At 56.7% G+C, this 13,077-nt stretch overlaps 1 protein-coding gene across 2 annotated transcripts; it reads right to left on the minus strand.

Moving 5' to 3' along the window:
* Positions 1-207: 207 nt before the first annotated feature.
* Positions 208-12,805, minus strand: DNMT3L (DNA methyltransferase 3 like). 2 transcript variants are annotated; one of them, XM_043474132.1, is made up of 9 exons: positions 12,746-12,805; positions 12,559-12,671; positions 11,346-11,517; positions 9,351-9,438; positions 8,129-8,217; positions 6,098-6,173; positions 5,468-5,607; positions 2,213-2,298; positions 208-432 (listed from the first exon to the last, which is right to left on the minus strand). In XM_043474132.1, exons 1-9 carry the CDS (start codon positions 12,761-12,763, stop codon positions 270-272), a joined length of 945 nt encoding a protein of 314 aa, XP_043330067.1. In that variant the 5' UTR covers positions 12,764-12,805; the 3' UTR covers positions 208-269. The 2 variants fall into 2 exon arrangements, with proteins under 2 accessions (XP_043330067.1, XP_043330066.1); XM_043474131.1 differs by having other exon boundaries at positions 208-435.
* Positions 12,806-13,077: the final 272 nt, after the last annotated feature.

Genomic DNA, 13,077 nt, shown 5'->3' on the forward strand with positions numbered 1-13,077 from the left:
AACAGAAATGCTTCCAGCAGCACACGGTGCATGACAACGCCTGGGTCTCGTCCACCATGAGGCCCTGGGCTTCACCTCCTCCCACCAAAGGTCACAGTGGGGGCAGGACCACCAGATCCAAAGGGTGATGGTGGGTCTTTAGCAACCATGGGAAACCCAAAGTTAAGCAAATAAAATAATAATTTGAAAAGGAAAATAGAGACAATGTAAGGAAAGTTGCCTTTGTTCTAGGAAAAGTCTTTTTTTTTTTTCACGGTATAATGACTCATTTATAAAGAGGAAGTGAGTTCTGTTGAAAAATATTTGAAATACTCTCTCAGGGGGAGAAAGCAATTCTTCACCAGGGTGGCTGGGCTCTGGGCAGGGGGCTTCATTCGCTGCCTGTCCTGAGCCAGTAGGAAGAGTTCCTCTTGGGACACCAGAGCCGAGTGCCTGCTGTGAAGAGAAAGGGACTCGGTGCCCACCTGAGGACCCCACAGACACCCTGGAAGCCAGGGGGTACAGCCTCGCCAGGCTCCCCGAGGCCTCTGAGATAAACACGCTTATAAGAGCCCCCACCCTCTGTGAGTGTTTCACCCAGTCGGGGGAGGTGACAGGTGTGTCCTGGGCAGTAGGGGACAACGGCCCCCTCACCTCCCACCTCCCCCAGGGAGGAGCCCGTCCCTGGAGACAGGGGCACACAGGGTTCCCAAGGACAGACTACTGGCCCAGCTCAGCAGGTCCCACTTTGCACGCAGAGAGGCCACCACGGAGCAGACCCACAGAGATGGGAGGGTGGACTCATGGGCAAGGCCGGTCCAGCAGCATCCCACGGCCTCCCCGTGGGCTCGACTGCACCTGAGCTGATCATGGTCACCTGCAGGCCCTGGACTGCCTGGCCAGAGGCCACGCATCAGGGACCCTGCTCACCATGTGATGCAACCCAAGGGCTCAAGGCTGCCGGATGTGGCGCTGGGCACCTCACTGGACTTGGGGAACATTTCCCAGCTCACTTTGGGGGTGAAGGCCACCCCAGCTCGCCCTCTCCATCTATGGCTCCATAGTCCAAGGGAGTCTGGGGCTGTCCAGAGGCAGCTGCCCGTCACCTGGGCAGAGAGGTCCCTACGTCCAGTGAGGCAGGTCTCGCTCACTACTGAGGCAGCGCGGGTCTAAGAGGAAGCACCCGCTGTGTTTCTGGGGCTCAGGTGTGCCCCCAGGCCCCACCACCTCCCTCCAGGGGCCAGAAGTGGGGGGAGATGCCGTAGATGAGTCTAGGTGACACTCAAGTCTTCAAAAAAACAGTGTTTTAGGAACCTGCTCCACCTTGCTGCCCACCTCCCTCCACTACGGTCCTGGGTGGGGGCCTGGCGGCCACCACAGTGTAAGCATAGAGAAGGCTGGCATGGGAGGTGGCAAAGAGAAGTTTCCAGAAACTGTCAGGAGGAGGGCACATGACTTACTGTCCTGGAAGATCCAGGCAAGACAAGGGCAAAGGCCAGAGGCATGAGGTTTGGGGGAGGAGATGGCCTTCTCCTCTAGGGCCCTGGGGGGGCATGTGGCAGGGTCAGGAGGGGAGGGCAGTGTCCCTGGAGCAGTGGGGTGGCTGGGCCAGGGCTAGGGGTGTGCAGGGGCAGCGAGGGGGTGTTCCTGCAGATCAACAGTACTGAGAGTGTTCTGGGAGCAGAGAGGGGGCTGTGTGTGTCTTCATGAGCTGGTGTGTGTGTGTATGTTTGTGTGTGTGTGCATGTGCGTGTGTGTGAAGGCCCTAGGCAGACCTGTTTGAGGGGTTAGAAGAAGCTCAGTGTGACCCCAAAGTGCATGGCGAAACATGAGTGAGAATGTGGGTCTGAGTGAGTATGTGCTCTGTGTGTGTATGATGAGTGTGAGCTTATGAGAGACTGGGTGTGTTCACCTGGGGGTGGGGGTGTGTAGGGTGAGGCAGGTGCCCAGAGCTTGGGGACAGGGGACTGGGGCACACACGCCGGGTGGCTCACATCCAGGAGTTCGTCCAGAGGTGAATTGCTCAGAAAGGACCAGTGTGAAAGTGGGGAGGAGGGCCCTGAAGTGGAAAGGGGGCCCGCTGCCCTTGAGCTTGTCCAGAACTTGTGGGGTGCCCCAAGGTGGCCACAGAGGCTGCCTGGGCACGGCTCCCTCAGCCGCCCTGGGTTCCCTGGTGATGGGCCCAAGCCGGTGTGCTTCCAGGCCTCCAGGGCCCTGGTGTACACAGGGATACCTCTTCACAGCAGGGATGTTGCTCCACACGTGCACGGCGTTCTGGACAGTCCTGCCACGGACATCCTGGATGGTCACCGGGTCAGTCTGAGGGAAGGGAACACGGGCTTTGAGCTGGGGGCACCCACAGGCCTCAGCCACCGCGGGCGGCCTGTCAGCCCAGAGCACAGTCCGCAGCCCTCCTGGACGGAAGCTGTCTCCCAGTTGACACTGTTCCCATGGCATGTCTGTTTTCTTATCAACCACCTTATAAGGATAAAACTGAGTTACTATTTTAGACCTTTTAACTGGCAGATTTTTCATTTCCAAAGGTCACATGCCCAGGGACTCCCCGTCTGCTCCACAGCAGAGGTGGATTCCGTGAAGGACAAAGAATTCCTTGATCTTTGAGCCAAGAGCTGTGTCATCTCCGGCAGATAAGAAGCTTTGCGGGCAAACAGCAGACTTCCAGAAGGGCTGATGCCTTTCGATCTAAGGGAGCACCTGGATCCTGGGGCCTCAGTCTCCCTAGAAAGGTCAGGGGAGGAGGGGCTGGGGGAGCCATGGTAGGAGAAACGGGGCTTCGAGACCATCCAATCCCCGGCACGTGACAAGGCGGCCTGGACTCCACCTCCCCAGACTCAGAGTGGGGGTGGCAGAACCATTCTGGGCATGTCGGCCTCCTGCCGTGTCCACACCCCTGGCAGGGAGGAGAGCTCACAGCTGGATGTACCATCACGGGGCAGAGACAGGAAGGCTTGTGTTTGGCACGTCTAGTTGTTCCCTGCCATCAGCAGAAATGTGGATCCACAGCAAAGTGGGCGCAGTCACAGGACACATGGTGAGTTCTCTTTCCTGCCTACTTTCCATTCAGGACTGATTCCGAGCAACCAAATGTGCTCACTAAACGGTCAAGAGCTAGCATCTTTGCTGTCCTCCACGTCTGCTGACAGCTGCTGCCCAGGTTTGGAGACTGGCTTTGGCTGGACTCAGGATCACATATTCATGGACTTTTCAATAATCAGAGAATCTTACAAGCCTTGTCCTGACTGCTCGTATGTGGTTAACAGGGGTGCCAGTATTTAAAAATTCCAGGCTCCCTAAAAAGGAGAAATAACCACAGACGGCGGAAGAAGGTAAGAGAATCATGAGGACACTTTTCTCAACCCTATGAAAATGATTTTAAATTTTACTTAAATGGGTGGCATTCTGGGAAAACATAACTTACCAAAGTGATCTCAGAAAAGATTGAAAATCTTAACAGATTAGTTTCTACAGAAGACTTGCTCCCATTTAAAACCTGTGCAACAATGACCAATCCAGACAATTTCACCGTTGTCAAATCTTTAAATATTTTTACAAAGCAAGCTTAACATTGGCATCCAAACCAATAAAAATAGCACAAAGCCAATAAAAACCTCACACGCACCTCTCTTGCACTTGTCAAAGCAAAGATCCTACATAAAAATGCTGTTCACCAGAATTGAGTGATCCATCAAAAGAGCCGCACACACAGCTAAGTGGGTGAGTTCAGGAATGCAAGGACAGTTGACTACTAGAAAATCTATTAGCATACTCTGTTGTATAAAGGGCTTCCCTGGTGGCTCAGATAGTAAAGAATCTGCCTGCAATTCGAGATACCCAGGTTTGATCCCTGGGTTTGGAAGATCCCCTGGAGAAGGAAATGACAACCCACTCTAGTAGGCTTGCCTGGAAAATCCCATGGGCCAAGGAGCCTGGCAGGCTACGGTCCATGGGGTCGCAAAGAGTCGGACACAACTGAGTGACTAACACTTTCACAACAGATCTAAAGAATAAATTTAATTATCTCCATGAACATAAAAAAGAACATCTGACAGAATCCAACAATTATTCTTAATTAAAATGGATCAGAGAAGTAGAAGTCAAGGGAAATGACTAGAAATTTCCTTAACATAGTGCAATTTATCAACTGTGACCTCAAAATCAGCATCAGCCTAGGAGAGAAACACTGGGAACATTTCCGTGACAGTCAGGAGCCAGGCAGGCATGTCCCACCACTACTGTGATCCAACGTGAGACCAGAGAAATGCGAGAATGGCGGAATTCGAGGTACAGAATCGGAAAGAAAAAACTGTCACAGCTTGCAGATAATCTGCTCAAACACCTAGGAAGTCTACCTGAATCAAATGCCAGGCACTGTCATCCACAAAGTAGTCCAATAAGGTGACAGGAGCTAAATTAGTCTAGACAGATCAACAGGTTCTTGAATACAAATCAAAACCAGTAAGATACAGAATGGAAAAATCCCAACTGCACAGGAGGGAAGAAGAGCAGAAGGACACTTGGAGCCACGGAAGGAAGGCAGAGGGCTGGGGACACCCTGTGGGCGGGTGGGGGAAAGAGCAACTCTGCCGTCAGAGGGGCTATGCAGACATCCTGGGGTGGAGGGCAGCATCTCTGAAAACGGCACGTGAATCCCGCAACCTCTCTTCCCAAATCCACCCCACAGACGTCCCCCCTCATATCCCTGCCTCGTAGCAATGTTTTTAAGAACAAGAGATTAGAAACCACCCAACTGGGTGTTCACGGAAACAGGTGGAAGGCAATTTTTTATGTCCATATAAATAGAACAAAACAACAACACACAAATTAAAACAAAGAAGGAGAAAGGCACTTTTCCAACAGAAGGAGTTCCAGGGTAACAGTGAGTGAGAAAAGCCTGTGGCAGATTTGCAAGTTTGTGGAGAAGTCCTGGAAGTGACAGGGACCTAAAGACAAATGCAGTGGGAATGGTGGGAGCGGGGCGGCCAGGAGACCTTTGCTGTCAATTTATAAACACCAGAACACAGCAGGGGGATGTCCTGAGATGAGGGGACACCCAGCATGGCCTGGGGCTGCCCTGTGTGGGGGGCGAAGCGAGCTGGGAAAGATGGGCTGGGTCAGGCCTGGACAGAGGGTCACTGAGTTCAGAAGTGGCCTTTAGGCCAGGACTTGGGCCTGGGGACAGAAAGGGCAAGGCTGTTGGTTCCCCAGGATGGGTGTGAGTGTGAGTGTGTGCACATGTGTGAGCGCGTGTGTGCAGATGGAGCTGGGTGGGGGGAGAAAGACATGACCCCCAGTGGCAGCTTCCTGAATCCAGAGCAAAGCATCAAGAAGGCAGCGTTGGGGCCTCAGTGTACGACAGCCCTCGTGGGCCCCATGAATTCTGAAAGACCAGTCATCAGGGCCGGGACCTAAGTGGTGCTCCTGCCAAGGGGCCATAGTGTCCCCTGGAGAGGCCCCGACCTGCACGCACCTCCAGGAAGCGAGTGGCCACATCCAGGTCCTCCTCCGTCAGCACCAGGTTGTCCACGAACATCCAGAAGAAGGGCTGGGGGCTGCCAGGCGGGGGCCTCGCGTACTGCAGGATGCGGTGGAACTGGTACACGTACCACCCTGGGGAAGGGGCGTCCAGGTGTGTCTGGGCTCCACCCACTGGGAGGGGCCTGGGACAGGAGGGCGGGGCTCTGGTGGGAGCAGGGAGGGGAGGCCTCAGCTGTGTTGTGGCTGCCTGCCCCCCAGCAGCCTGGAGGGCACAGATGTGCCTGACGCTAAGACAGCACAGGTGCAAGTGGCTGGTAACACCCCTGCGGGACACACAGCCCAACAGATGGGATGGGAGGGGCGCCAGGCCGCCCTGGGGTGACAGACCTGCTCATGTTCAGGTTACAGTGATGGCTTCACGGGGTACACACTTCAAGACCCACCAGGACGTGCTCACTGAATACGGACACTGACACAGGTCTCTGATGCCCAGTAAAGCTTTTTTTTTTTTTTAAGTTGCAGACAATTTGCAATTCCTGCCCTCCCTGAAGAGTGCTAGGGGTGTGTGGGAGGGGGTGGGGGCCAAGAGGCCCTGGAGTCCCCGCAGATGGCAGTTTCTTACCGGGGGGATGGTCGCAGGTGTGGCCCAGGGCAGGCGTGGAACCATAGGTGAGGTCGAAGGGGCCCCACTCGTCTACCTACAGGAGGACAGGGGAGGCTCAGGAGGGCAGCGTGGTCCCCGGGTCGGGCACCTCGTTCATCTAATCATGTGATTCAGGCTGACCCTCATGGAAGGGGTGGCGGGGCAGTGAAACCCACTGGGTCAGACCCACCTCTGTAAGTCAGGGGGTGCGGAGAACCTCACTTCCCCCATTTGGAGGAGGCAGCCCTGGAAATCTGAGCACCATGACTGCTTTGAGCCCTCAAAGACCCTCCCGGGAGGTTGACACATGGACCCCCCAGATTCATGCGTATTTCCTGTGTTGCAGGAAAATACACATCGAGCCCCTGATGGGTCAATGGACAGCGGGAGCATGAACTGCTCCTGCCCATGCAGCAACACGCCCACCCCAAGGCCCCCAACCCCTCCCTCCTGAGTGGAGGACGTGCTTTCACCACCAGGGGCCCAAGTGCCCCTCCCACGTGACCCAGGGCCCCATTGAGACACTGGCCCAAGTTATTCTTAAAAAGAAAATAAATGAGACCCAAACACTGGATGCCTGGTTCTGTGACAGCAACCCGTCCAGAGCAGACTTGGCTTCCCTGGACCCTCACCAAACCAGTGGACAGAAGCCTGCACCAGACGCCAGCTCCCCACCTCGCAACCTCACATGCCCTGTTGCAGCCAGCCCTGCCTCTGCCCCTGCCCCTGCCCCTGCCCAAGTGCACTACTGCAGGCTGCAGACTGAGACGAGTGCAGAGGGATGTCTGGATGGGGAGGAGGCAAGGGGGCTAGAGGAGGTGAGCTTGAGCTGTGGGGCCAGGGTCTGCAGGCGGGTGGCTGCTGTGACCACCCAAGAAACGCTGTGAAGGAAGCAAGGTCTTACAGGGACACCCTGTTCTCCCCAAGAATCTGCCAGCAAGCACTCTGAATCCCCTGAGACCCACAGACATGGGCAGCCAGATGTGGCCGTGCAGACGTGGGAGCGGGTGGCAGCCAGATGCCCCTTCTCCAGGGTGGTGGCAGCGCAGGAAGGCCTGGGTCACGAGCCCCGTGAAAAGGACTGGACGCTGGCGGAACCGAGCGATGACAACACACGTGGGCATTGCTGTCACCACGGAGACTCAGAGCTCATCACGGGACGGGTCTAGACCCTCCACTGCACCAGCAAGAGCCCCTCCACCTCTGCTCTGTCCTTCAGCTCTGCGGCGTGAGGGGAGAGGCCTCGTATCACTGTCCAGCCCCGCCTGGACCATCCTGCCCTTCAAGGGAGGACCCCGCCTGGGGAGACTAGGACGAGTGTGATGACCAGAAACGCTCCCTGGTGGGACATCTGATGGGGCCAGTGGGGCGAGAAGACACTGTTCTGGCCTTCAAGGCAGGGCAGACCCCAGGGGGATGGACTGGTGGCGGGGGAGTCTCCAGACCCAGCCAGAGAGGAGGGCTGCCCCTGGACACACCCTTGGATCAGGCCAGGATGGGGCGGGGCGGTGCAGAATGGAGCTGTAAGGCTCTGGCTGGCACCCCGGGGGCAGAGTGGACTCCCGACGCTGGCCGATTCCTTGCTGCCGCCTGCAACGGCCAGCGCTCTGGCCCTTCAGGCCCTGTGCCTGGGGTAGGGCTGGGCTCTAGGAATGATGGGCTTTAATCCTGATGCGGGGGGCTGTGTGGGCCTCGGGCGAGGGCCCAGGTCCTCCTGCAGAGGCCCCTGGAGGAGGCTTCCCATCCCTTTCCCGCCCCAGGACGCTCTTGACCGAGCTGGCTGAGTCACTTTTAGGCCCTCCCTCCCAGGCCACACTCAGGACAGCAGGAACAGGCAGCGTGGGGGCCACAAAGATGCCCCTCTCATCTCCCCCATTGTGGGGGCAATCCCCGTGAGACCCCACCCCAGGTCGGCCCTGCAGGGGGCAGAGCATGGGGCTGCACCTCCCCCTCTCTCTGCCTAGTCCCCTGTCCCCTTCCCAGGGGCCTGGAGGAGCTGGCAGTACTTACATCCCTCCTCACTACGTTGGTGACGTCATCCAAATGTTTCAATCTTCCCCGCTTAGAACCATCTTCCAAAAAGCCCAGACTCGTCAGCTCTGGGTGGGGAGCCAAGAGGACACAGAAGGCTGGCGTTGGGTTTTGACCCGATGTGGAATCAAAGGCCAACGGCTGATCAGAAAGCATGGCTATCATATGGCGAGCAGACTTTATCTTACCAGCGACATGACAGGGTGAGCAAGCACTGATTTCAGAAAGTCAAGCCGCATGTTGCAAAACCAGTGCTCCAGGCTGCACCGCCACTCTCTGGGTTAGGAGACCGCTGGGTGGTGGCGATGCATGCTGATGTCACCCGGTCAGGCTGGGTGACAGGGCTGGACTGCAGGAGAGTATGCAGCCGAGGCACTGCAAGACGAGCCCAGAGAGGCTCTTGCAAATTCAATAACGCACTGTCTGGGCAGTGACTGGAAGGCTGAGTGGCCGTGGGCCGTGACTCCTGGGTTCCTTCAGGGGAGGCCATGCCTGCCCTGTGTGTCTCGGCCCCCAGATCCTTAACACGGATGTGCACGGGGCCACTGTGATCACACTACCTGGCACTTGGCGAGTGCCAGGAGCAGGGCAGAGGGCCCCATTACACTTGGCCAGAGACTAACAGAGGTATCTTCACTGATTCCTCTTACATCTGCTGGGCCCACAAGAATCCACGGGATTTCCAAAGGTACCAGCAGGTGGGGGTCTGCTTGGGGCTCGCAGGGGCAGGACACCCAGGCAGCCTGTGACTCCCTGGGTGATAGGGGCGTCTGGGAAGAGACGGAGGGTGCGGTGAGCCTGACAACGGTTGGGGCAGGTAAGGGGGCCAGGTGTGTGGAGGTGTGTGAGGCTCAGGGGCTCTGGGCAGGGCTGTCCTAGCAGAGAACTGGCCCCACGGCCCTCACTGTGGCATTTCACACACACCGTCTTGCTACGTGAATTTTCTTTCCAAGGCAGCCCAGCTGAAGGAAGGAGTCCCAGGGGTTCCTGCACAGCACCCCCCCACACACACACACCTCGCCTCCTGGAAACGGCCCTCAGGCCATCCTCTTGCCCCGCCCCCAGTCCCAGACATGCAGTGAATGTGATGCTGGGGACCTTTGCACCCCCCACCCTCGTGCACACACCCTGGGGCCCCTGTGGGTCTCGCTCCAAGCAGACCCCTCTTCTAGCATGAGTCCTCAGGTGTCACTGCACCCACCTTTCTTGATGTTCCCAAAAAGGGACAGCACCCGGATGGGCTCTCTCTTCCACACAGGCACAGTTTTGTACATCTCAAGGGGACTCTCCTGTTAATTAAAAAAAAAAACCCAGAACATTCTGATGACTACCTAGTCATAAAGCCCATGAGTGTCAAGACAAGTTCTTTCTGGCCTTGCACACCTGCTGAGGGGGCTGGCCCTGCCTTGATCGTACTGATCCCCAGGCCTTCATGAAGATCTGGCCCATCCCCTAGGCTGAGGCTCTTGCCCTCCCCCACCAGCCGCATCTCCAGCAAAGGGGAGGCAGGTGTTCGGGACTTCATTGCTTGTAAGAGGAGACAACTCTATCCCTAGAGAAACCACTTTCCTGTATTTCTTGGCAAGAGTCTCTGACCTGGGGCACTCTGAATGCCCATAGCCATAGGAAACAACGGGTCCATCTCCATCCCCTCTACAGGCTCTGAACCCAGGCCCCAAGTCACCCGGCACCACCCGTGAAGGCTACCAGCAGAAGGCCTCTCCCAGGCCAGGCCTGAGCCAGCACCTGTCTCTGAGTGAAGGAGCCGGGCTGAGGACAGGAACCGAGAAGGCGTCCAGTAACACCCACCCTCCCGTGCATGGCACCAGCTGGCAGAGATGAGGTGGATCTATCCACGGAACAAGCACTCCTGAGCCCCGACCCCCTGGAGGCTTCCTGGCCTCCTGTGAGCATGACATCGAGCTGTGGATGGAAGACCAGGCCTGGGCAGGAGTGCTGTCTGCAAGCAGTGGAGGGTGGGGGTCCCAGGAGACCCTGAGCCCAGGACTGGAGCAGGTGGACGGCGCCCAGTGCAGACAAAGAGTGAAGCAGAGGGAGAGGGCAGGTGGTCCTGGGCTTCCTGGGGGCGTGGGGAGGGCAAGGTATATCCAATGTAAGTGCAGCCCTGACAGACACTTGGGGACACACGTCCTAGTTCCCCGTGGCAGCTGCAGGAGCCTTGCCTCCTTCCCCCTACTCCCCTGGGGCAGTAACAGAGGTTCAGAGCATCTACCCCTTTTCCCTTGGATGAGAAACCCCTCCTGCAGTTTGCTGGCTCAGAGTCTTTTACAGAGAGATGGGTGGCTTCTGCCACAAGATGGACCTGAAGAAGGCTCTACTGGGAGGGCAGGCGCCTAGTTTAGAAAAGCACCTTGAAGGCTGCTCCATCCAGGGTCAGGGAGCACAGGGCGGTGGGGCCACCACGTGCCCCCATGGTTGGCCCAGCAATGCCAGGTGGGCAGTGACTCCCCAGAACTGGCCAGCCTTGAACAGCAGAGAAGGAACCTGAGGCTCCAGGCTGTCCCGGCCAGTGCCCACCCTGCCCCCTCACTCAGCCCCCACACCCCCACCCTCCTGTGTCTCTATCCCACTCCTTCCTGTTAGATGACACCAATCACTGCATTTCATGTCACCCCCAATCCAGGATGACCTCACCTCGAGATCCTTCTCTAAACTACATCTGCAAAGACCTTATTTCCAAAATAGGTCACATTCACAGGTACCAGGAGTTAGGACATGGGTGTATCTTTGAGGATCAGAGCTCAAACTACTGTGATGAATCCACCCTACTGGGATGAACCCACACTCCTGCCTGGCTCATGGCCCTGACTTTGATCCCAGAGAGGACCCACATCTAGTGCCAGCTGTCCAGGCTGGACTAGGAGATCCTGCTCAAGTGTTTGTTCCCACTTGCCAAGCTCAGAGGCCCACATTTGCTGGGCCCTCTCCTACAAATGCCTGGCTCCCAGGCTTGGGAGAAACGAAGCTGCTGTGCTGAAGGGATTTGTGGAAGACAGACACCTAGTGGACACTGCTGTCAAAGAGGAAGGTGAGAAAAGTGCATTTGCTCAAAAGCCTTTAACTTCATCACATAAGCAGAGCGGATGGGTGTTTTGCAACCAGTCGACAGAGGAAATGAGCCAAGTTAGGGCTGGCCGTTTGCCCGTTCTGTCCTCCAGCCCCAACTACCACTCACCGCCTCCCGGTCATAGAAGGCCTTCAGCCCCGACCGCCACTTCCTCCTCCTCTGCAGCAGCCCGCTCCGGGGGAAGGGCAAGCAAAGGAAGCAGACCCAGTTGCTCATGGCGTGAACCTTCTCCGAGGTCCCGGGGCCAACCAGGGTGTCAACGCACTCGAAACAGTAGCATCTGGAGTCAAACAGAAAACCACAGCGGCAGAAATGACGATGCCTCGTCACCAGGTGAAACCCCGGTGGTCCAGCAGGCAGCAGAGAGCCTGCTCCTTGTTCTGGAGTGAGTGAAAAGACAGATGGAGAGACAAAGCCAGCAGGGTGGGGAGGCAAGGCTGTGGCTGAGGGAGGGTGTCAGTCTCTCTCAGGCACCTAGAGCCACAGGGCCCCAGTCATCTGCAGAGGACAAGGGGACCTGTGGACTGTGGCGGATTTTCAAGACTCCCCCAAGGCAGCTGTCCTCCTCCTCCCAACTTTAGCATCTAAGAAAGCAGGTGAGATCTCCCCATGAACTCAAGTGCAGAAGCACCCACTGAGGGGACGGGTTGGGGGGGCGGTGGGGGAGGTTTGGGGTGGGGAGCTGCAAATACAAGGATGGCCCAGAGGGGCTGGAGGGAGGGACTGCAAGGAAAGCTCAGGTGGGCACACAGTAGGGAAGAACGAAGGTACCCGCCTGACCCTGGCCACAAGGGTGTCCTGTCACTGTCCTACTTAACCATCGAGGGAGCAGCTGTGCCTGGGCGATAAAAACAGAAAAATCACAAGCACACAGCTTCTGACACCCCTTCCCATAGGTCAAGCGTACATGCGTGCTAAGTCACTTCGGCCGTGTCTGACTCTTTGTGGCCTCACAGATCATAGCCTGCCAGGCTCCTCTGTGTGTGGGATTCTCCAGGCAAGTATTCTGGAGTGAGTTGCCACGCCCTTCTCCAGGGGATCTTCCCCACCCAGGGATCGAACCAGCATCTCTTACTTCTCTTTCACAGGCAGGCTCTTTACTACTGGTGCCACCTGGGAAGCCCCTCCCATAGGTCAAGGCTTTTCAGCAAATGAAATACTTGAGATGGAAATTGAAAGCTTTGGAGAAAGTCATCCTTTGGGGAGGGGGGTGGGAAAGTCCCTTGCACTCCAGGATGCAGAGCCCAGAAGGATGGGTGTTCCCCAGGTTTATGGGCAACAGTCCTTCAAAACTCCACATCCCCGGCACCCCTGGCCTCACCGGGTGCAGTCGGGATTCTCGCAGATGAGTAGCGTCTCCCCAGCGCAGCAGATGGAGCAGTAGGACTGGTACCCGTCATCGTCATACAGGAAGAGGCACTCCAGGAACTTGTCCTTGGCGAGGGCAAAGCCAGGCTGCTCACTCTGCCCTGAGCCCGCCAGGAAGCCACCCTCACCTCCCTGCTTACCTTGCAGGGAGCACACATCCCCCCTTCAAACAGAGGGTGCTGTGTGTGCACCTGGAGACTTCCACAGCAGATACACACATCTGAGGCAGAAACCCACAGTCAACATGTGTCATGACGCCTCCAGACAGAGCAACAGACTTAGCAACAACGGAAAAAGTGCAAGACCTGTACACTGAAAACCGCAAACTGCTCTTGAAAGAAAGTTCAAACATATGGAAGGGCATCCCATGTTTGTGGATCAGAAGACTAATGAGTGTTAAAATGCTGTGTCCTCAGTCACTCAATCGTGTCTGACTCTTTGCGACCCCACAGACTGTAGCCCACCAGGCTCC

Source organism: Cervus canadensis, chromosome 7 (assembly GCF_019320065.1).
Source record: "Cervus canadensis isolate Bull #8, Minnesota chromosome 7, ASM1932006v1, whole genome shotgun sequence".
Lineage (NCBI taxonomy): Eukaryota > Metazoa > Chordata > Mammalia > Artiodactyla > Cervidae > Cervus > Cervus canadensis.